This window comes from Fringilla coelebs (assembly GCF_963513975.1).
Source record: "Fringilla coelebs genome assembly, chromosome: 4".
Taxonomy (NCBI): Eukaryota; Metazoa; Chordata; class Aves; order Passeriformes; family Fringillidae; genus Fringilla; species Fringilla coelebs.
Genome location: NC_140032.1, coordinates 35,622,390 through 35,643,569, shown reverse-complemented (window position 1 = coordinate 35,643,569; position 21,180 = coordinate 35,622,390). Strand labels below are relative to the sequence as shown.

At 34.8% G+C, this 21,180-nt stretch overlaps 1 protein-coding gene across 1 annotated transcript in view; it reads left to right on the top strand.

Annotated features, from left to right (window-relative positions):
• Positions 1-1,470: 1,470 nt before the first annotated feature.
• The window catches only part of WDR17 (WD repeat domain 17), a gene marked incomplete at its 3' end in the record, with an annotated part of 42,223 nt that continues 22,513 nt past the window's right edge, over positions 1,471-21,180 (top strand). The window contains exons 1-9 of the mRNA XM_084204180.1: positions 1,471-1,551; positions 8,749-8,877; positions 9,885-10,068; positions 11,866-12,096; positions 13,823-14,074; positions 14,822-14,944; positions 15,268-15,455; positions 16,725-16,893; positions 18,851-18,942. Of these exons, the coding sequence (XP_084060306.1) occupies positions 1,486-1,551; positions 8,749-8,877; positions 9,885-10,068; positions 11,866-12,096; positions 13,823-14,074; positions 14,822-14,944; positions 15,268-15,455; positions 16,725-16,893; positions 18,851-18,942 (1,434 nt within the window). The 5' untranslated portion in view covers positions 1,471-1,485. The remainder of the gene's footprint in view (positions 1,552-8,748; positions 8,878-9,884; positions 10,069-11,865; positions 12,097-13,822; positions 14,075-14,821; positions 14,945-15,267; positions 15,456-16,724; positions 16,894-18,850; positions 18,943-21,180) is intronic.

The following is a 21,180-nucleotide window of genomic DNA, read 5'->3' as shown; positions in this document are numbered from 1 at the left end:
TGGATGACTGTATAACTACAAAAATTCTGATAATCTTGGAATACTACTTCCTATTACTGGGTGTCATGACTTAAATATTTAAGATTTTGCATGTGTGGTTTGTATTTTTGGTTTTCTTTTTTTTCTCCTTGGCTGTCAGAATTTCTGAGTAAGAGGTTGTGAACCAAAAATGTTGCTGTTTTTCTTTATTTCCCTGGAGAATGTCACCTGCTTATACAGTACCCTTAATGGAAACTAAACATTCTGGGGTAGGACAGTTAATAACACAGAATTGCTCTGTGGAAATGGTATGAAATGTTGACCAGTTAGTAGCTGGTACTTCTAGCTTGGGGAAGTATCAGCTACTTTGTTTTGTTTATTTCTTGATTAAACAATAGACTTCCCTGTTTAGTTTTTACATTTCTTATATTACAAACTGTGGGGAACAGCTTGTTAAGTCAGTATAGAAAGGCAGAGGTTGTCTGGATTCTAGGTTTCTTAAGAAACTGGGTTTTTTCTAGGTCTGCACAATCTCTGTTGAGGATTTGATAGTTGCTGTAACCATGCAGTCAGGAAGATTTGTATGGATAACGTCTCCTTAACAGCACAGCTGAAGAAGTATATTGCTGCAGTACTGAAATGTGGTAGTACAGCCTTTATTCCTCTTTACCTCTCATTTTCACTGGCATAATGCACTGTGAAAGCTAATACACAGACATACCTGGAAGCATACCAGAAAAGGATACTACCTGCAGAAGGAATAAATGCTGTCAGATATGTGAAACTCTTCTAAGGAAGAGAAAAGGAGCAGATCCATTCCGATGAATTAGTTAAATTAGGCTTTTTACATTTTTCAGTCAATGCTGGTGGCTGCAGCTGAGCCCTTTAGGCTCTGCTGGCTGTGAACAATGGACTTGCAGATTTTTCTTTTTCCTCTTTAAAAAAAAAAAAAGTTAAACCGATGCTTGGTATTTGCGATAATTTTGGCCCCTCCTACTGTGCCAATTGAAACCACTCCCTACATAACCAAAACAAATCATTCCCCATGATTCTAAGGATATTTTACATTTCAGTACAAGCTTTTGTGCACTGAACTGCATTTTGTAGATAGTACATTTTTAAAAATGAAAGTAATTTTTTAGGAGACAGATAAGAATGACTCAAACAGCACCTCATTTTCAGAGCTCAGAAGCACAGCAAAATCAATCTTGAAGCACTAACCTGCTTCAATTTTAAAAACTGTAATATATATTCTAATAATTACTTATGTATTGAATTCTGGTTTCCTTTAGCAAATCCAATAGGTAGAACATTTAAATTGCTGTTAAAAGTATTTCAGACTACATATTTACAAATTTAAAACTTTTTAATCTCAAATCATACCACAGACTTCAGATCTGATCTTTGAGTAGCTTATTGTACTGTTCAGTAAATTTTAGCACAGGATTTATTGTACTTTTATGTGTTCAGGTTCTGTATTTTTTTATTTCAACTGTGCCTTCTTTCATGGCTTGGATGACTTATATTTCCCACTGGTTTGATGAAGATGATTGGTATGAAGGACAACAAAGAGTAAGAATTGCTTAAAGTAATATTTTCTCTTTTAGTATTTTTGTATTTTTCTTCTTTAAGCTGCTCATTATTATAATGATAATATCAACAGTAGTATTTCTATAGTGGTATAGGAAGAGATTTTTAATAGTTTTAGTGAGGTCTTGAATCATAAATAAAGCATATCCAAAATGAGTTTTTGGAAAATTAACGTTGCTAGCTGCATAAAAGATACTGGAAGTATGACAACCACCTACTTGCATTTTTTAGGTTGCATAATTTAACAAGTAGTAATGTTTTGATATGCAATGAGATGGAAAGCAAACATTACATTTTGTTGTATTAGAAGGAATTAATATACCATGCATGGAGTAAAATAAAAGAATTATAGTTAGTAATAGGGTAAACCAAAAATATTTGGGAGAGATTAAATTCACCTAGGGTCATTTCCAAGTTGTATCTTGGATAGCTTTATGTTTTTATTAACATTTTTCTGAGGAGTTGTTGTTACTATAGCAACATTCGCAGGATAACTTGGATTTATTTTTAGCATTTATTAGCTGCATGTCTACAGCTGCTTTCATAGATTTATGGTGGGAGATGAATATAAGTCACATTTCTTTCACTGTATTAAGCTCTTTTATGGTACTTTACATTTCTGTGATTTCTTTTTCTGTTTTCAGAGTATATGGTCAGCTAATTAGAATGCGGGAGATGCTAGTGAAGGCAGATGCGTTCATTGGATTATTGTGTATTACTTGTTAATGCCAGCTATATGCTCATAAGTATAAAAAAATGGCAGATATTAATACTGTTTCACTGTTCTCATTTTACATGTCACTCACTATATGGATGCTTCAGATGTAGAATTACCTTTTAATAGCTGTCATCAGGGATTCAGATGTGAGATGTGTCAAGAGGTAACTTTATCTGAAATCAGATCAGTCTTGGCAATTTGCCAGCTGAAAAGCAATCTTCTGGTGATTGTTGTAGCTCTGGATTGGAAGATGAGAACAGAATCTTATGCAGACTCTTAGGTGCTTCATACTGTGATCAGACATGGTTGTATATATATCTCTCTGTGTTGCACACATTATCTGCAAACTATGATTAAGTAATACTTGCAGATAATGGCTTTGTTATCACTGCTAGATGGTTTCATATTGATTAGGTGTGTAGTCCAACATTGCTGGTGATTTATTGTTAGAAATATCAGCATTTCTCCATGCTTGGAGAGATGTATGGCTAGTATGGCTCTTTAGATTATCTTGTTAGGGTGGCACAATAAAAGGTATTCTAGTTAAATGTACCAGTATAGTCAAGACAGTCAAAAGCACTACTTTGTAAGACTTACTATGTTAAATTTTTTTTTTAATGTTATTGCCTTATGTTTTCTAAGCAGGGTACCTATCTTGGATTAATATATTTGGGGTTTATTGTGTTTGTTTCTGAAAAACAGTCTCAGGCTGTGATTTCAAGTTTCAAACTTTAAGGAAAGGTCCAAAATTTCTTCCCTTGTGAAGCCAGAGATCCTGTGGTTAAATCAGTTCTGGTAATGATTTGTGTCCAAGTTTATTGAGGTTTAAAATGGCAGTGAATACAGTAGAACATTTGTTCATTTCAAATACTCTTTTAAATCAGAGTAATATTTTCCTGGTCAGTGTCTGGATAAGTGAATGCACATTTTGAACACTTACTAGGTTGTCCCAGGTTAGGAAATATCATCTGCAAATTCTAGTTGCAAGAGTTTAGCCAAAGCTTGTGGTATTTTTGAGGAATCTTGTTGAATATCAAAGCCTTGTCCAAGGCACCCTCTTCCTGACTATGGCTGGCCTTCTGATTATCTGGGAGCTATTCATGGCCTTCGTGCCATGAATTGTATACAAAATTAGACAAAACTTTTCCAATTTTTGCAAACTATCTATACTGCTTAGTGGTAAGTCAGCTACCAGCCTGGCACTTTAATATGCAGTAGACTGCTTTGGTGGAATTCTCCTGGAAAGTATGGAGGGCTTCACTTGTGTAGAGAAGTGCATGTGTAAACCTACTTAATTATTCTACATTGTTCTACATTGTGACTGTCACTACTAATATAGGCGAACTTTGTTCATCTTTGGCCCAGAAGCAATTGCTTGAGTCATGTGTATGGTCTCAGACTGTTCAGAGACCTGCAGTAGTAACTGCAGTTTAGTAAGCCACGTCAAGACTGCAAATTGGTTAGCATTTTGCAGTATTCCAAAGCAGGAAGAACTTTTGCTTGTTTTGTCAAAGTTTTCATATTGTAAGTTATCTATTGGCTTTTAAGCTGTATATATACCAGAGTATTTCCATATATACCAGAGTATTTCCAATTACCCTTATTTCATGGGTCAGGAAAAATTAATGAAAATTTAATTTCCTAACATGGCTATAATGCGCTTGGTGTTTCCCAGTTCCACTGGAAGAACACCAGTGCTAATTATGTTTGTGTTTTTACATGTGTCTCAGTGCTGAGGCAGACATTGTCAGTCAGAAGTCATTTTCTGCTCTGTCTTGAAGACATGCTAACATTTCTTCATAAGTTTGAAGACCTCCATGCTTTTAGCAAGATAAAATGATTGTCCATTATCTGGTGCTTCTGACTGGTCCCACTAGACAGGGTAATGAATTTGAAACTCTACAGTTCACAGGTGACATTTTCGTCTCCAACGGATTTCCTCCCAAGGATGGGTAAATATACCCAATGTTTTCAAGGAGAAATAATGGGATATAACGTCTTTATATCACTTAAGATCTTACTAATTATTATATCATTGATTTGCTGAAAAAAATATTGGTGCCTTGGGACAGTAGTGTGGATGAGATATAATAGTTTTATATGTCTGACCTGCAGGAGTGACAGCAAGCTTTCCACATAAGAAAAGAGACAAACCTGATGGAAAATAATGACAATAGAGTGAACAGAAGCAGAGGACATTAGCACTTTACTGCTTGTAGCTGTTAAGACTACACTTTGTATACACAGAAGCATATTGATTAACATAAGGCTACTCTATATCCACTTTTGTATGCATGCCATATTGCAAATTTGGATAGGTCATACACCACATGGACCACAATCAAAGCACATGTGAGCATCTGTTGTTGCTTGTGGTTGATGGTTAGACATTTATGGATACTGATAACATGCAAGCACTGTATTGATAATGAAAGGGTTAAGTGATGGGTTTAAAGAGCTATTATTATTCTACAAGTGTTATCATAGTGCAATTGGGAAATACAGTGAGCAATGATATACACTGAGTAGCTGAAGCAGAGAAAAAGGAGTTAGATTAAAATTAAAATGATGCCTGTTAAAGAGCTGCAGTTGCCAGGCTACTGGCCCTGCAGTTTTGTGTGTGGCGTGACACAACACTCAGTCTTTTCTCCTGCATCCTGTAGTAACTGCATTATTTGTGAACATCAAGGTTTAGTTCCTCCATCTGTCAAGTAGAGTGATTTCATTTTACAATGCTTACAATATTTTTCATTTTTGGGACCAGCAAGGTATTGGAATGAACATGGAAATTCTAAAGTGCTTTCCAAAAATTGATACCTATGCTAAGGTAGGGATTATTAGGCATTTATCTTTAAGTTATTGATATAAAGCCATGGTATGTATCTAGTCAATTCAGATGTTATTTTTAAATAATATTTATGATGTACCAAATTTCAGTTTAATGTGGTTGGTTGTTGGGTTTTTTTCTATATTAAGCAACAAGGAAGGACCTAGAATGTTGCTGCTTCTGCCAATTGAAAAGAAAGGGTTGTGTTGTCCTCCCTCTTTCCTTCATCTCCTTGGAAACTGTGAGCACACACTGCTAGCTTTCCCAATGTGGTATGTTTATTACATGCACAGGGTTTTTTTGGTTGTATACTTAAGAGTCAAATATAATTACTTCAAAATAAAATCTTTACAAAGTACAAAAAATCTCCATTGTATAAAAATGCACCGTGTGAAATCATACTTATTTTCAGTTATGCTGCATTTCTATGTTTTTGTCATTTTACTCAGGCTGTTCTGATGAATATATCTTTCTCTTTTACATCTGCTTACTCAGTTAATTACGCATAACAGAAATCTATAATGTTTGAAAATATGCACAAGAAATTGCTTTAAGGCATGATACCTATGAGAGAGAAGTCAGTATTACACACATAACTGTCATTTCTTCTTCTAGATACTGTCATTTTGATTTTCAAGGCAAATGCTTCCTCTTGTAAAATGGTATATCGTTACAAAGAGCAGGAAATAATAGCAAGTTTTAAACAATGAATATTAGTTAATAAAATGCAAATTCTTTTCTGCAATAAAGCTCAGAATATTTTATATATGTAACTTTTTTACATATGTTTAAATAGGGAAAATCTAGTCAAAGTTTAAGAATTCTTGTTAAGCATGAATTCTTAACTCAGTGAAATAAGACTATATTACAGACCAAAATTTTTTATCTAAAATTGAAAAATTTCACCTATTAGCAGCATTTTTATAGAGATTACTGCAGAATCCTACAAGACAAATCTATGGTTACTCTAAAAGAAAAATCTGTGGAATTCTGTTTTTAGCATATGTAAGAGATCTTTGCTTTACGATTAATTTTACATGGAATCAAACTGCAAATTAAAAAAGTCTTAAATTATATTTTCTTACAGATTAAAACTTTATCAAATCAAGAATTATTAGCTCCCATATGAGAAGGTAAAAAAGAGTATCTGTACAAACGAGAAAAATCCTTTATTATTATGAAGTAAAGGCTTGTGTAGTCTTAGGTTCTATATAGTTGTAGACTTTTTATCAGTCTTACATTGATGGTTTTCAGGCAGTAAACCTACAAACTATACCTATGGTAATCTAATTATCTCCTACTTCACCATGTCTTTTTTTTTTAACATTCCTTACCAATTAGCTGACACACCTGGAGTTTTAACCATTGTTTTCCCTGGAATCAAGAGTAGAACTGAAAATTTCTAGTTCCAGGTATTCTGTGCTTTCCTAAAATAGTTATCTAATCAGCTGGAGAATCAGCTGGGGGACTTTAATTTCAGTAAAAGTGGTTGCTAATGGTGCCAGGTATTTTTTCATGGGAACTAGAAGAAGTCTGTTCTGAATGCCCCAAATCGAATTATTTCTCTGCATATGTGATTTACACTTTAATTGCACAGAAGGGACCTCTGTAATTTGTAATTTTACTAAACAGTAAAAGAACACTAAATGGAAAAATTAGAAGTTTGGAGGCTATTTTTGCCTCTTGATAATGGTGATTCTTTAAATAATTAGATAAATTTCTCATATAATTTAGAACTCATATCATTTAGAACTCATATCATTTAGAACATGAGATGGATTGCAAAGAAGCTGCAAGATTATGCAATTTATAGAAATGTTCTCTCTGGAATCTCTAATTTGCTGCAGAAGTTGGAAGAATGAATATTATTGACAGACAGAAAGGAAGTCTAATAGCCAAAGCCCTAGTCTGCAACAAAGCTGCATCTTGTAACTTGATTTTCTGTATATTTCTGTTCTGCTGTTGCAGTCCCTTTCACCAAAATTTTCAAAGGCTACATGTGAGAATTTCATTTCCTTCAGTCGTTTGGTACTCACTCAGAATTTTTAAGAACTTTAACTTGGGTCAGTGATATCTTTGAGAGATATCAGTCTCAAACATTCAACTAATCCTGATCTTCTGCTAAAGAAGCCCCCAAAATACGTCACTCTCAAGTTTTTCTTTTTTTCCACATTTTCCAAAGTGAGAGAAACATGATATGCAATTTGCTACCTATAATTATTCATTACTGTTTACCTGCTAGGCAGATACATCAAGCAGAGGAGAAAAATTAAAAATAAAATTAATAATTCAACTTTATTTTTATCCCTAGTATAAATGCATTAAAATAAAATTTTGATAATATTTAGGCAACCAATTTTTAGTTGATAGTGACCAATAGGTTCCTTTGGGTACTGTAGATCACTACTGCAACCCCTGTATAAAGTTTGTTCTGCATGTGCCTTAATACTACTATCATGCAGAATAATATTTCCTCCTCTTTACATTAGACATCAAGTAGGTCAAGACTGATTACAGCAACATATCTGTGCTAAACTATTACACAGCCATGCATTGAGTAACCGACCCTTGTACTTCATCAACAGTTGCTCCCTCAAAATACTTGATTGCTTTTGAAGTCTCATTTCTCATTAATTCCCTTTCCTTTGTGGAGCTTCAAATGGTACCTAACACTTGGTAAATTTAACATAGCTCTCCTCCTCTTTCAGGATTATAGTCTTAGCTCTTTGATCTAAAGATGTCAACCTCCATATTCCATGCAATATTTTTCCACCTAATGTCCCTCAGTCCATTAATCTATCCACAGCATAAATGGGACCTTGAGATATTCTTTTACTAGGTAACATGTTGACATCATCCTGAATGAAGTACGGGCTAGGTAAATAATTGGTCTGGCCCAGCAAAGCATTTCTCGCATCTTTATGTTGAAGTCAGTTTTGTCAGTCTGAGCACAGCTGGTACTGTGAGACTTGTTTTGGACAGAGAAATCATAGTCTGCCTTACAGTAATGTTACCCTAAGCTTTGCTTTTGGTTTTTCACAGCTCACTTCAATGTTTTTTGTTAAGCAGAAATTATTAAGAAAATTTAGAAAAAATTTAGACAATTTAGAAAATTTCTTCAGAAAGGATGATAATAAGGAGGATGATATGATAAAGAGTTGTTCTATGCAAATGGTTTGAAGACCTTTCTACATTGGTTTTCCTTAAAACTATTAGTATATGGTTTATTTTGTCTGGCTGTCAGTGGGAGATGAATGGGAGAGCAGAGGAGGCATTAAACTGTAATAGAGAAGGTATTGAACCAGACCACAGAAGAAAATGGACATGATGAACAGTTTCAGCTAGTACAAATCAAGAAGTATTGAATTTTTAGGGGTGGGACCCTTCGCCCCCCCCCCCCCCCCCCCCCCTTTCTTCCAGCTGAATTGTTGAGAATGGTATTAGGCACCCTTTCTTGTGTAGCACTGAAGCCTCTGAACACCTGCTTGTCTTTATTTCAGATACATTCATTTGCATCTTAGCAGAGTTATATTTTTAAAGTAGACATTTGTAAATTTTTTATGGGAACAAAAATGTATTATTCTATTCTTTAATATTCTGTCATCTTGGAGTCTAATGAATTTATGTTTTAAAGGCAAAAATGTCACATGTGAAACAAGTGGGACTTTTAGCTGCTGGATGTCAGCCATGGAACAAGGATATATGTGCAGCTAGTGGGAACAGATTTGCCTACTGCGCTACCCTTGCTGTTTACATTTATCAGGTAAGTTTATTCTTGTTTATCAAGATGATTCTTGTTTATCAGATTACTTACACTTTTACATTGTTGTTGATCTCACTTTGAATCCTTTCAACAAATGTTTCTGCAATGCTTTTGCAAGTATGGTTGCTGCTGAGAAGATGTCTGTGTAAAGCTCAATATTCCATTCAATATACCCTTGAAGTTGTGTGTCAAGAATTATTTTTAGAAGACAGGCTTACAGTGCAGCAACCATTTGAGATGAGTGGAGCTCAGTGATAGAAGACTGGGTTCTGAGGGAGAAATGAAGTAATTCAACAATTCCATTTGAAGCTGTAGTAAAAAATAGTCTTTTGCACAGTAGATTAAAATGGTTCAAAGTTGCAGATTCAGTGACCCACCTTTATTTAATTTGGAGCCCAAACACCTCAGCACTATGGTCTTCTGAAGTTTGCAGTTGCTGTATATCAACACCTAAGTAAAAAACAGAAATGCTGTGACATAGAATTTTCAGATTGAGAAATATGTGAGCAAAAAAAGGATGTACTTACTTTAATTTTAAGAATTATACAGGTAGTAGGATTAAAATGACCACAATTAATTGTGCCATATTTGGGCATTTTTTAAATAAGTTATTTTTAACTGTACTAAGTAATTTAAAAAATGAGAACAGTTTTATATTATTTCCTGTTTACCCCCTTGGAGATTACTAAATTATTGTTACCATGCCTATAAATAAAGCATTTTAGGATTGTTTGAGTACACTTCTAAATGAACTATAATAATTCATAAGTGACAGGAAGATAGCCATTAAACTGGTTTTTGCGTAGTTTAACATCAGGCAACCTTTCTTTCCTAGTCAAATATATGAGAATTTATTTATTGAGATGTGAGGTACTGGCAATAGTTAAATGTACTATAAATTCATCCATACCTCTAATATTGTTATATGAAGTATTCTCCAACCCAGAGGTATTTAAAGCAAGTTTACAAAAAATGTATTTCTAAAATGAATTTTACTATTTGTTTAGCTGGATCACCGATACAATGAATTCAAGCTCCATGCGATTATGTCTGAGCACAAGAAGACAATCACAGCCATATCTTGGTGTCCCCACAACCCTGACGTGTTTGCAAGTGCCAGTGCAGATAGTTTAGTGATCATATGGAATGTGAATGAACAGAAAGTTGTGGCCAAGCTGGACAATACAAAAGGTATTTTAGACATGGAGACCTGTTTTATCCATACAGCTTGATCCATGGGTATAAGAAATACTTGATAAAGCGTAAACTGTATAGTTGGTAGGTTGGAGTTTTAATAATTGCCTTACACAATAATAATTGCCTAGCACAATCTGACAATATTCTTGTCAGATTGGTTGCAGTTCATTCTAGAAAATAATGATAGTGTGTTTGACTAAATTGCCTTCAACCATCTTGCATTTGGTAAAGAAAGACATTCTTTTTCTCTAAAGAACTTAACCAGTTCAAGAATTAACTTTGCTAGTGATTTCATGTTGAGCAGGGGAGAAAAAAATCCCAAAACCAACATTATTTTCATCACTGTATAAAAGGATAAACAATTAAATTTTAAAATAATATATTTCACAATGACTTTAGCTAAATGAAAGCAAATAAAAGGTAGCCTTAACAGATTCAGGTATAAATCATCAGTGAATTTGAACAGCAGCTTTTGTTTAAATACCCTAATGCTTGTATACCTGAATCTTGTCCCAGGCCTTGAAACAGCTGGAAATTGTATTACAAATCTAGGGGATTAAGCATCTGTGTTACAGTTACAATTCTGTATCCAGTTCTGATTTATGCCAGTCCAAACCAGTACCTGTATTTCTGTTCTTACAGTCAGTTTCATCAGGTATCCTCATCAGGACTCCTACATTTTCATTCTTGGAAAGTGGGTGCAAACCAAGAACAGTTAGAATCTCAGGATCTAATAAATTATTTTGGGACTCCCTACTCTTTTTTCTCCAGAGCATTTAGGGATACCTCTGGAAATCTTTTATATCTTCCATATCATGCAAAAGAAATTATATCTTCCATATCATGCAAAAGAAAACTCCACAGTGATTTAATCTATTCCAAAAGAACTATTGTATCAGTTTATGCATAAATATAAATGCTGGTACTTATTTTTCAGTACATGGCTTGTTTAAAAATCTGCTTTGGCCAATGACTACACATGAAGAAATGTTATTAATATTTTCTTATTTTTAGAAACTAAATTAAGATAATATGTTTAAACCTTCTATTGATTTCTCTTTTAGCCCCTTTTACACTGCCACATAAAAGTGTCTAAATGCAGTTTTAAGTTTTCAGCTTGAGAAATTTGTCTTACTGTCATTTATTCCTTCAGGCACACATTATTAAGTTATGAGGATTATGAGGGTTGGAGACATTAAGATCAAAATTCTTAAATGGGACTGCCTACAGTTAGATATTAGGCAATGGAATTAAAACTGTCATGTATCCAGAAGAAAGCTATCAAGAATTCCCTTTTATTATGGAACTAAAATATCTGATATTGTCAAAAATATCTGCTTCTGTTAGATTTATCTCTAAATGTCATTGTATTTTACTAAAACAGGCATTTTGAAATTCTCAGTATTTTACTATCTTAGTAGAAAATAACTTACAGCAAAGCATAGTAGTGAATGAAATTCTGAATGAATGAAAGTATTGTTTGCAGGATTAGGCTTATCCTCATTCAAATGTGTGATTGTCTTTGGCACTGATGAAGTATAGATATCATGAAATATGGCCCATTAAAGTAGCATAAAAGTAATTTGTGAAATTATTTTACTTCCTGCCTCTGGAAGTCTAGTTTACTTTTGCACCATAAGATGTTCACACACTTCTCTAAATTTCAGTCTAGCAACTTCTATGTAGAAAAATTATTTCTACTGTTTTTCAGGACAATTGCTGATACTGGGTCAAGGAATATTACCTGAATCTTGTGTCCTGGTTCTTAAAAGGTTTACCTGTATGTTTCAGGAATTCCTGCATCCCTTGGCTGGTGCTGGAATGCAGGTGATGCAGTTGCATTTGTGTCGCACAGAGGTCCACTGTACATTTGGACTATCTCAGGACCTGACAGCGGGGTAACTGTGCACAGAGAAGCACATAGTTTCTTGTCAGATATCAGTCTGTTTAGATGGCATCCAAAGAAAAAAGGAAAGGTGGTATTTGGACATACTGATGGGAGCCTATCTATTTTTCAATCAGGTAAAAACTCATATGACAAAATATTTACTTTTATGTATGTATCTCTTGTTTCTCCATATGTAATTCTTCACTTTTTAAAATTAGATTCTATAATGTAGGTGCATACATAACATTTTTTTTGATTCACAATATTCCTATTCCTTCCATATCACAAAAATATACTTTCTTAGATAAAGAATTCAGAGCATTTTCTTTATGTCTCCTGCCTTTTGAGACCAAGATAAGACTACATTTTTTTCACAACTGCAGTAAATATTTTTTTTTTTTTTTGCAAATGGTAACAGCCATGATCTTCTACTGAACTATATTTTCCTGCAAGTTTATTTTTCTGATTGGAAAGACTTGAATATTTTGTTTACTTTCCTACTTTTGCATTTGTTCTGGAGTGCTCTGTTTCATATTCTAGAATCCTCTGCAATTTTATTGGTAGAATCTCACCTCATACTTAATATTATCTTCATGGTTCTGTTCTGTCAAAGGAGAGATGGGTAAATATTTCTCTCTTTTTGTCTGAAATCCACCACACACTTTTGTGCATACTTTATAAACATTCTAGTTCTCTGCTAAGAAGGTGTCATGTTGATATGCTCATTTGAAGGTAAAATTTCACTTGTTTTCATAGTTTTCTTTAAAGGCAGATATCTGTATTAGATTGACTATTTGAATTTTTTCCTGACTACTTCTTCCTTGAATAAAAATTGATTTTCAAGTCTATGAGAAAAACTGTTTTTTAAATAATGTGTTAATTTTACATAGAGTTGTTCTCCAACAGCCATGCAAAATTTATTTTCCTTCAGTTCACTCTACTAAGTTGTCACTCAGGATGTCACAGAGAATAGATTCCCTTGCTTCTGTAGTGTTGGCTGAGTTAGCACTGGCACTGGGAAAAAGAAATCAATTTTAATATGATGACATCTAAGTATTTATCAGACTGATATTTTTCATGAAGTCTATCTATGAATAATGAAAGTTGTCAATTCCTTATGTCTAGAAAAACAGTAATTTTTTTTTAAGATCACCACTTCAAAAATACAGATCTATTTCATTTGGACTGTACTCTGTCTTATACAACTAAGATTAACCTCTGTAAAAATAAAAAGTGGGAGATAAATATGATATTAAAAAAATTTGGGTTTCAAAAATATGGATCATCAAGTGAAACGTCACCTTTTTTGGGTGTCAGACTACATACTTAATGGTCTGTCTGTGTTGGCTGCAGAATCTATAAACACTTCATAGCTGCACACACAGTTTTAAAGAAGAAAAAAGTCTAAAGGCAGTTCTTTAGAATAAGCCTTTACTGCCAGAGTGTTTTTCTGATTCCTACTGCCTTTATTTTGCCTGTATATGCTGTGGTATGAAGATTTACTTGCACTCAAATTGGCTTGTATTTTATACTGTGCTGCAGGTCTTTACTCACAGAAATTCTTAGAACAATGTATGTGATTTAACATGCTTTCCTTTTCTATAAAATTGTGCTTATAAATCTGACAGCTGCTTCTGTTTCTTGCTGTACTAAACATAAAGTTGAATCTGATAGAAAAAATAATACTTTAAGTCCAATATTGCCAAGACAGCTTCATTAATTTCACTGCTGCAGACAAGAGAGCAGGCTAGTGAAAATTTCAGGGAGAGAGTTAAAAATTATTTTTGCCAATCTTGAAACTATTGAAAGTATGTATTTGATTTAATTTTTAAATAACCTGTTTTCTTGTGCACTTTAAAGGTTCTAAAAATCAGAAACATGTCTTAAGACCAGAGTGTCTTGAAGGAACAGATGAAGAGGATCCAGTTACTGCTCTGGAGTGGGACCCTTTGTCAACTGATTACCTTCTTGTTGCTAATTTACATAATGGTATTCGACTAGTTGATTCTGAATCTCTGTCCTGTATCACAACTTTTAGTTTTCCCAGTGCAGCAGCATCTGTTCAGTGTTTAGCCTGGGTTTCTAGTGCACCTGGAATGTTTATAACTGGAGGTAAGGCTTTTATTTCCTGATTTATACAAAGATAACAAATACAGGGCTGAATCTTCAAAAACTGATACTCCAAGTTAGATTTTTCTGTTTCATAATATTTTTACAAGTAAAAGCACACATGAATTGTACATAAAAAAGACCATAACACAAAACCAGAAAATAATAAAACTACACTGAGCAGTTTTTTCATGTTTTAAAAGTTTTAGCTACATAAATATGTGACTTTCTACAATTTGCTAAATAATATTTTCCTGATGCACCCTTTAGCAAAAAAAATATTAATTCCTTTGGCAATAGGAATAAAAATGCATTGTACTAATTGTTGTCACTTCAAAGATTTAAAAAATGAAAAGAAGAAAGCAATCTGTTTCCTGCCTCTTTTCTACATCATAGACATTACGGCTCAGGTTGAACTAACGAATAAAGAAATTAAGACTGGCAGAATATTTCATAAAAATAGAGGTATAATTTATCAGTGTTTAAATAGCTAATGTTAATAATGATTGCTATTAGTAGTGATATGACCATGGTGGTGAATGGAGGATAAATAGGATGCCATGGACGTTACACTAGGTGATCTCCAGAGGTTCCCTCCAGCCCTAACTATTCTATGATTCTATGGAGTTGGCAGTGCCCGCTTATAAAATTATTCTTAGGACTTGAAGTTTAATTCACTGCTGTATTTTTGTATAAATCAGTCATCAAACCACATACCTCTGTGTTTTGTTTTGTTTTTTTAAACTTCAGATTCTCAGGTTGGTGTGTTACGTGTTTGGAATGTTTCACGTACAACACCTATAGATAATTTTAAATTGAAGCAAACTGGTTTCCATGGCTTGCATGTGCTAAGCTCTCCTCCAAAAAAAAAGTGTAAGTGTAATTTTGATTGTTATTCATTGTAATGGCTGCAACTTAAGAAAATCTTATTTATGAGTTCAGATCAATCTCTGTAGCATTGGTCAGCTATTTAGTTCTTAATGAAAGTACCTTCTGCTGCTAGTGGATTAGACAAATGATAAAGGATCAAGTACTTTATAAGGTCCTTCTTTAGTAGGCCAGGCTTCATACAGGAATTCTCCATTTCTTTTGTTTTAAATCTTATTAGAATACAAGCGTTTTACTCTTTATAATTTCACTTATTATTGAAATAAGAAATAATCTTCTCTCTTTGTCTTTTGCTTTATATTGTTAAGCATGTTCATCACAGTATCCTACTAAAAATCACCATACATCTTCAACAAGTGAGGCTGTTCCTCCTCCAACTTTAACCCAAAACCAAGCATTTTCTCTTCCTCCTGGTCATACCGTCTGTTGCTTCATGGATGGTGGAGTGGGGCTTTATGACATGGGAGCCAAAAAGTGGGATTTCCTTAGAGATTTGGTATGGTTCATCTCTGTCTTTGGACAGAGAGTTTATTTGGCTTATGCACTTTCTTCTAACAGCAAAAAAATGGAGAATGAAGTCTTTGCAGTACTGTACAGCAGTTTCTATTGTTAAAAAGAGCCCAGATTTCTAGGAAACAAAATGACAGTTCTGAAGTTTAAAGTAATCCTTTATTGGAAATTACTGAATTCTGCTGGAAGTATTCTGGCAAGTTTTTTAAAAACAGAAATAAAGATTTACAGATTTACTTGTTTTTAGTTTATTTATTTTTTTAACTGAAATTTTAGTTTGATGACCTTCTCAGAAATTTTCTCTACTGGGTTTTCTATAATTCAGAATAAAAGTTTGAGTCAAATCAGAGAGCTATATGATGAATCCACTCAGTTTAACATTACAAAGTATTATTAAATTTCCTTTGAAGCTGAAATTCAGAAACAGGTTTAACATATTTTAGATGACCCTTTTCTTCACCAGGCTTTTGGTTATTGAGGTTCTTGAGGATATTTCTCTTTTCCCCTTTCCAAGTTCCCTTTTCACTAAAAGAAAACCCCAAACAAACAAAGCCCAAACAATTTTCAGCTGTACTCCTCTATGCATTTGAGTAGAGGCTGCTGGTTGGTTTTCTCTTTCCATTTTTATTGGATTTGGTTATGTAAAGTAACTGAGGCTTAAAAAAAATTCTTACATAATACTTGCATTTCATATATTTATCAACCTAAATTCTACATGCATGTCTTGGAAAACAACCAATTGATATATTAAAACTCTGATGGATTGAGGTTTAAGCTGCAATAGAGCATAGACTGTATCTAGAAACACAGAATATTCAGTGCAGCACTAGACAACTTGTAGAACATATTCAACATACAGAGCTTTATTTTTTTCAATCAGGTACTTTTTACCAAAAGGGAAAAACTGTTCCTGTTTTAAAAAATTAAGTTTGTTTTTTACTTAGCTTTTTAATTCAATATTTTATCAACATATTTTGAACAGAAAATGCTAACAAGTTTCTGGCATTGTATACCCTGTGGTTTCAGGAAAGAATTTTTCTGGTTTTAATGATAATCTACGAAAGAGCATGTTACAATCTAAGTTAGTTTATGCCTTTTATTTTGACTGATAAGCCTAAATACAAAAGGGTTTTGGAACTTTTAATTGACCTGACAATTAAATTAAATGCAGTGTATTTTAGAGTTTGATCTAGAGTTGGATTTATGAAGAAAAACAAATGTAATAAAAATGGATTAAATATTTGTTTCATTTAAGGGACATGTTGAGACCATCTTTGATTGCAAATTCAAACCTGATAACCCTGATCTTCTTGCTACAGCTTCATTTGATGGCACAATAAAAGTTTGGGACATAAATACTTTATCAGCAGTTTATACATCTCCTGGTAATGAGGGGGTTATTTATTCCATTTCTTGGGCTCCAGGTAAGAATATTTTGCTGTATGTCTAAGTGTTCTTTGAATTAGCATTAACTGCAGAATTTGTTATATAAAAGTATTAGTTTTATATAGAAAGGCATCTTCTAAGGTTTAAACAAAACTTCATTATCTGTGAAACCAGTAGAATTCAATGCTTCACACCTTGCTGAAGCTTACCCTTCTGAGTAATGCTCCCAGTATTTCATACTCAGAATGGAGAAAAATCTCTGTAACATTTCAAACATGGCATTATGCAGTTGACAAAATATCCTGCTTTGCATGAGAAGCAGCTACTTAAAGGAATTCAGATTATATTTTGTGCTGAAATAGTAGAACATGTGTATTTAGCTCTTTTTCTTCCTTCTTTGTGTAGGATCCTAATCACTGAAAAACTCTGCTTTAACCTTATTAGAATAGGAAGTGTCTTTTCTGCAAAGCATCTACTTTTTCTTAGACAAATCACTGGACTCACTGGGAAATTTTGTTTTCAAAGCTGTTCTGTAATTCCTTTTGGTGTACCTGAAAATACACTCCTGGTAGTTGTCAATAGTTAACAATAAGTTGACTTTCCTGTCATGTTTTATTTCTTTGCACAGCAGATGTATTTTTTTAAAATCTAAATAATTCATCTCTCTCTTCTCACCTGCACTTTTAAACTCTTAAGAAATAATAAGTGACAGAAGAAAAATATTGAGGTGGGAATCTTAATGTAGTCTGCATATGTGAAATAAATTTGCAGTTCTTCATTTCAGAGAGTCTCTTGCACCTTATATACATCTTCACAAATAATTTTTCTTGCTATATGGAAATGATGGAAATATGAAATACAGTGCTTATTCTTGATTATTTAATTTTGAAGTTTAAATTCAGTGTTTAGTTGTATCGCACATTGAATCAATAGTTTGTTTGCTGCAGGAAGGGTGTAGTTTGTTACTTTTGGTTTTGGTTGTTTTTTTTTTTTTTTAAGTAAATTGGAAGTACATGCTTCAATTTTGTTCCTGAGCACCCTGTCCAAAAGCTCCTGTCCCTCCCAGCCAGAACTTTTGGTGCTTCTTTCATCTTACTCCCAGACAGTTCCTATCTGCCTTGTACTTTGTTCCTAATATGTAATCTAATGCATGCCCCCATTTCTTTGGTCTCAGAAGACCTTTGAAAAAAGTTATTACTCCTTTTTTCTTTTTCCTCCTCCATCATTCTTCTACCTGAGTTTATTTCCATTTTATTCATTTACCTTGCTAGACTCCTCCTGCATAGATTGTCTTTTTTCCATCTGAAGCTTGGAATAAAATAAGTCAAAACTTTCCTATAAATCTGTTATTTAATGAAAAGCATAGGTATATTGGGATAGAGAGTCACTGCGGTGAGGAGACTTTGGTGGCTTTTGGATTAGACCTGAATTGAATTTTCCGGTTCTCACTGTGGAGTTTTCCACTCAGATTTTCCACCCTGTAGAGTGTGGTTACAGATTCAGGTACATTCTTGATGTTCTTAGGTGCAGCAGTGGTGCAAGTTCAAGGAAACAAAATACTATTAGGTGCTCTCTCTCATTATTATGATTTGTCTTTATATATAGGGAACTTCAAAGGAAAGTGCTTTAGTTGCTACAACTTTAGGCTTGAAACACTAAGGTTGCCTCTCTTTCAGTTTGAGTCATATGCATCACGATCATTAATTTCTCACATGCAAGACTTTTAGCAGGCATTAAGACACTTTTTACAGCAATACAATTTTTATTTGACCATTCCTCAAAACAGGAATGCAGAAAAACACGTCAGGCTTTCACTGAAATTGATGTTTATGACTTAGTAGCAAATGCTGGCCTTAAACTATGGAAAACTCATGTTCATGTACCATTGATGTCTTATGTTCATATTACATTTCTTCAATTTAAAGTAAAACCACTGCCAAACAATATTGTGATTTTATAATTATTGTAATATTTTACAAACATCTTTCTTTAAAGGAAATCTGAACTGCATAGCGGGTGGAACATCCAGAAATGGCGGCTTTATCTGGGATGTTCGAAAAGGCAAAATGATAACCAGATTCAATGAGGTAAGATGAGATAACTACTTTTTTGTCTATATGATATGTAAGTTAGTCATTTCCTCTAGTGTCCATAAATAGAGATGGCCAAAGTACATACGTTTTTAAAAGGTGCTATAGTATAAAAATCTATGGAGTTATCTAGGTGCCAGTTTACATGTGTGGCAGAAGTATTTTTACTTTCTCAGACTGGGTTTGTGATATGAGAGTGGTGAAGCACCAGATCGACTCCATTATCTTAAAACTGGTCCTGTAGGGATACATGGCAAAAGCATTGCTGATTCTTCAACTGTGTAAACATATATAGACGTACAGACTCAGCATCAAAATGAAAGCTGTGTTTTCAAACATAAAGGCCAGAAAAAAACTTTCAGTACCTGAAGTCTAGATCAATAAGGCTCCATTTTGCAGCACACTGAGCAGTATGACTCATTTAGTGGCTTGCCTTGTATTACCTGAAATTTATCCAGGCATTTTTAAGTCCTGAAATAGTAGTATCTTTTTTATTGGCAGAAGGAGTTGTGTAATATTATTCTGTAGTATTTTACACTATTTTGTGTATTCCCAGTATATAACTATGATCTTTAGATTATACAGACATAATCATTTAAGTATAGGTTCTGCATCAATGTATAAGGGATGCTCTTTAAGAAGAGAGGTGGGGGAGTGAGGAGAGGCATGAGCAGAAAACAAATATACCTACCTTCAGGAGTTCTGGCATTCTAATACTGATATTGGCATTTGTGCTACTAAATATCTTTTCTGTAATACTGGTCCTGATACACATCCCAATTAAATTTTCTCATACCACAATTTTTAATGCCCACATACTTCGTTATTCCAACAAGTAACTAACCTTTATTCAGAATCACTGAATGATTAACGTTGGAAGGGACAACAGGGAGTCATCTGGTCCAACCTTCCTACTCAAGCAGGGTCATCCTAGAACACTTTGCACAGGATTGTATCCAGATGATTCTGGAATATCTCCAGAGAGGGAGACTCCCCAACCTCTCAGGACAATCTGTTCCAGTGCTTGGTCACTTACACAATAGAGAAATTCTTCCTCATGTTCAGTTGGAACTTCCTGTGTATCAGGTTCTGCCCATTGCCTCTTGCTTGGCACTACTGAGCAGAGCCTGGCTCCATCCTCTTGGCATGCTCCCAGCAGATACTGACAGACATTGATGACCACCTCTCAGTTGTGACTTCTCAAGATTGAATAGGCCCAGCTCTCTCAGCCTTTTCTTGTTAGAGAAATCATTTTTGTTGACCCCTATTGAGCCCTCTCCACAAGTTCCGTATGTCTCTTAAACTGAGGAGGACAAAACTGGGCACAATACTCCAGATATGTTCTCACCAGGGCAGAGTAGAAGAGCAGGATCACCTCCGTTGCCCTGCTGGAATGCTCTTCCTAATGCACCCCAGGACACCATTGGCCTCTTGGCCACAAGGTCACACTGCTGTTCATGGACGGCTTGGTGTCCAGCAGAACCCCCAGGGCCTTCTCCACAGAGCTGCTTCCCAGCAGATCAGCCCCAGCCTGTGCTGGTACATGAGTTTATTCTTCCCCAGCTACAGGACCCAGCAGCTGCATTTGCTGAATTTCAGCTGGTTCTTCTCTGCCCATCTCTCCAACCTGCCAAGGTCCCTCTGCAGGGCTGCACAGCACTCTGCGTTATTGGCCACTCCTCCCAGCTTTGTGTCATCAGTCAACTTGCTGAAGAGGCATCTGCCCCTTCATCAAGTCATTGATGAGCAAGCTAAACAATTCTGGGACTGGTATTGAATTTTGAGAGCCACCACTAGTGATAGGCCTCCAAATAGACCCTGTGCTACTAATTACAACTCCCTGGGATCTGCTGCCAGCTCTCCAGCCACTTCACTGTCCACTCATCCAGTCCACACTTCCTGAGTTTGACTGTGAGGACTTTGTGAGAGACAGTGTTGAAATTCTTGATGAAGTCAAGGTGAGCAATAGGCACTGCTCTCCCCTCATCATCCGTTGAGGTGAGGCTAATTGGCTAGTGGTTCCCTGGGTCTTCCTCTTTCTTTTTGAAGACTGGAATGATATTTGCTTTCTTACAGTCCTCACCTCAGACACCTCTCCTGATTGCCATAGCCTTCCTTTCGAAGACGACCATGAGCAGCCTCACTGTGGTGATACTCTTTCAGCATTTGTGGATGCATCCTGTCAGGGCCCATGGGCCTGTGGATGTCAAGTTTGTCTGTGTGTTCTCTAACCCA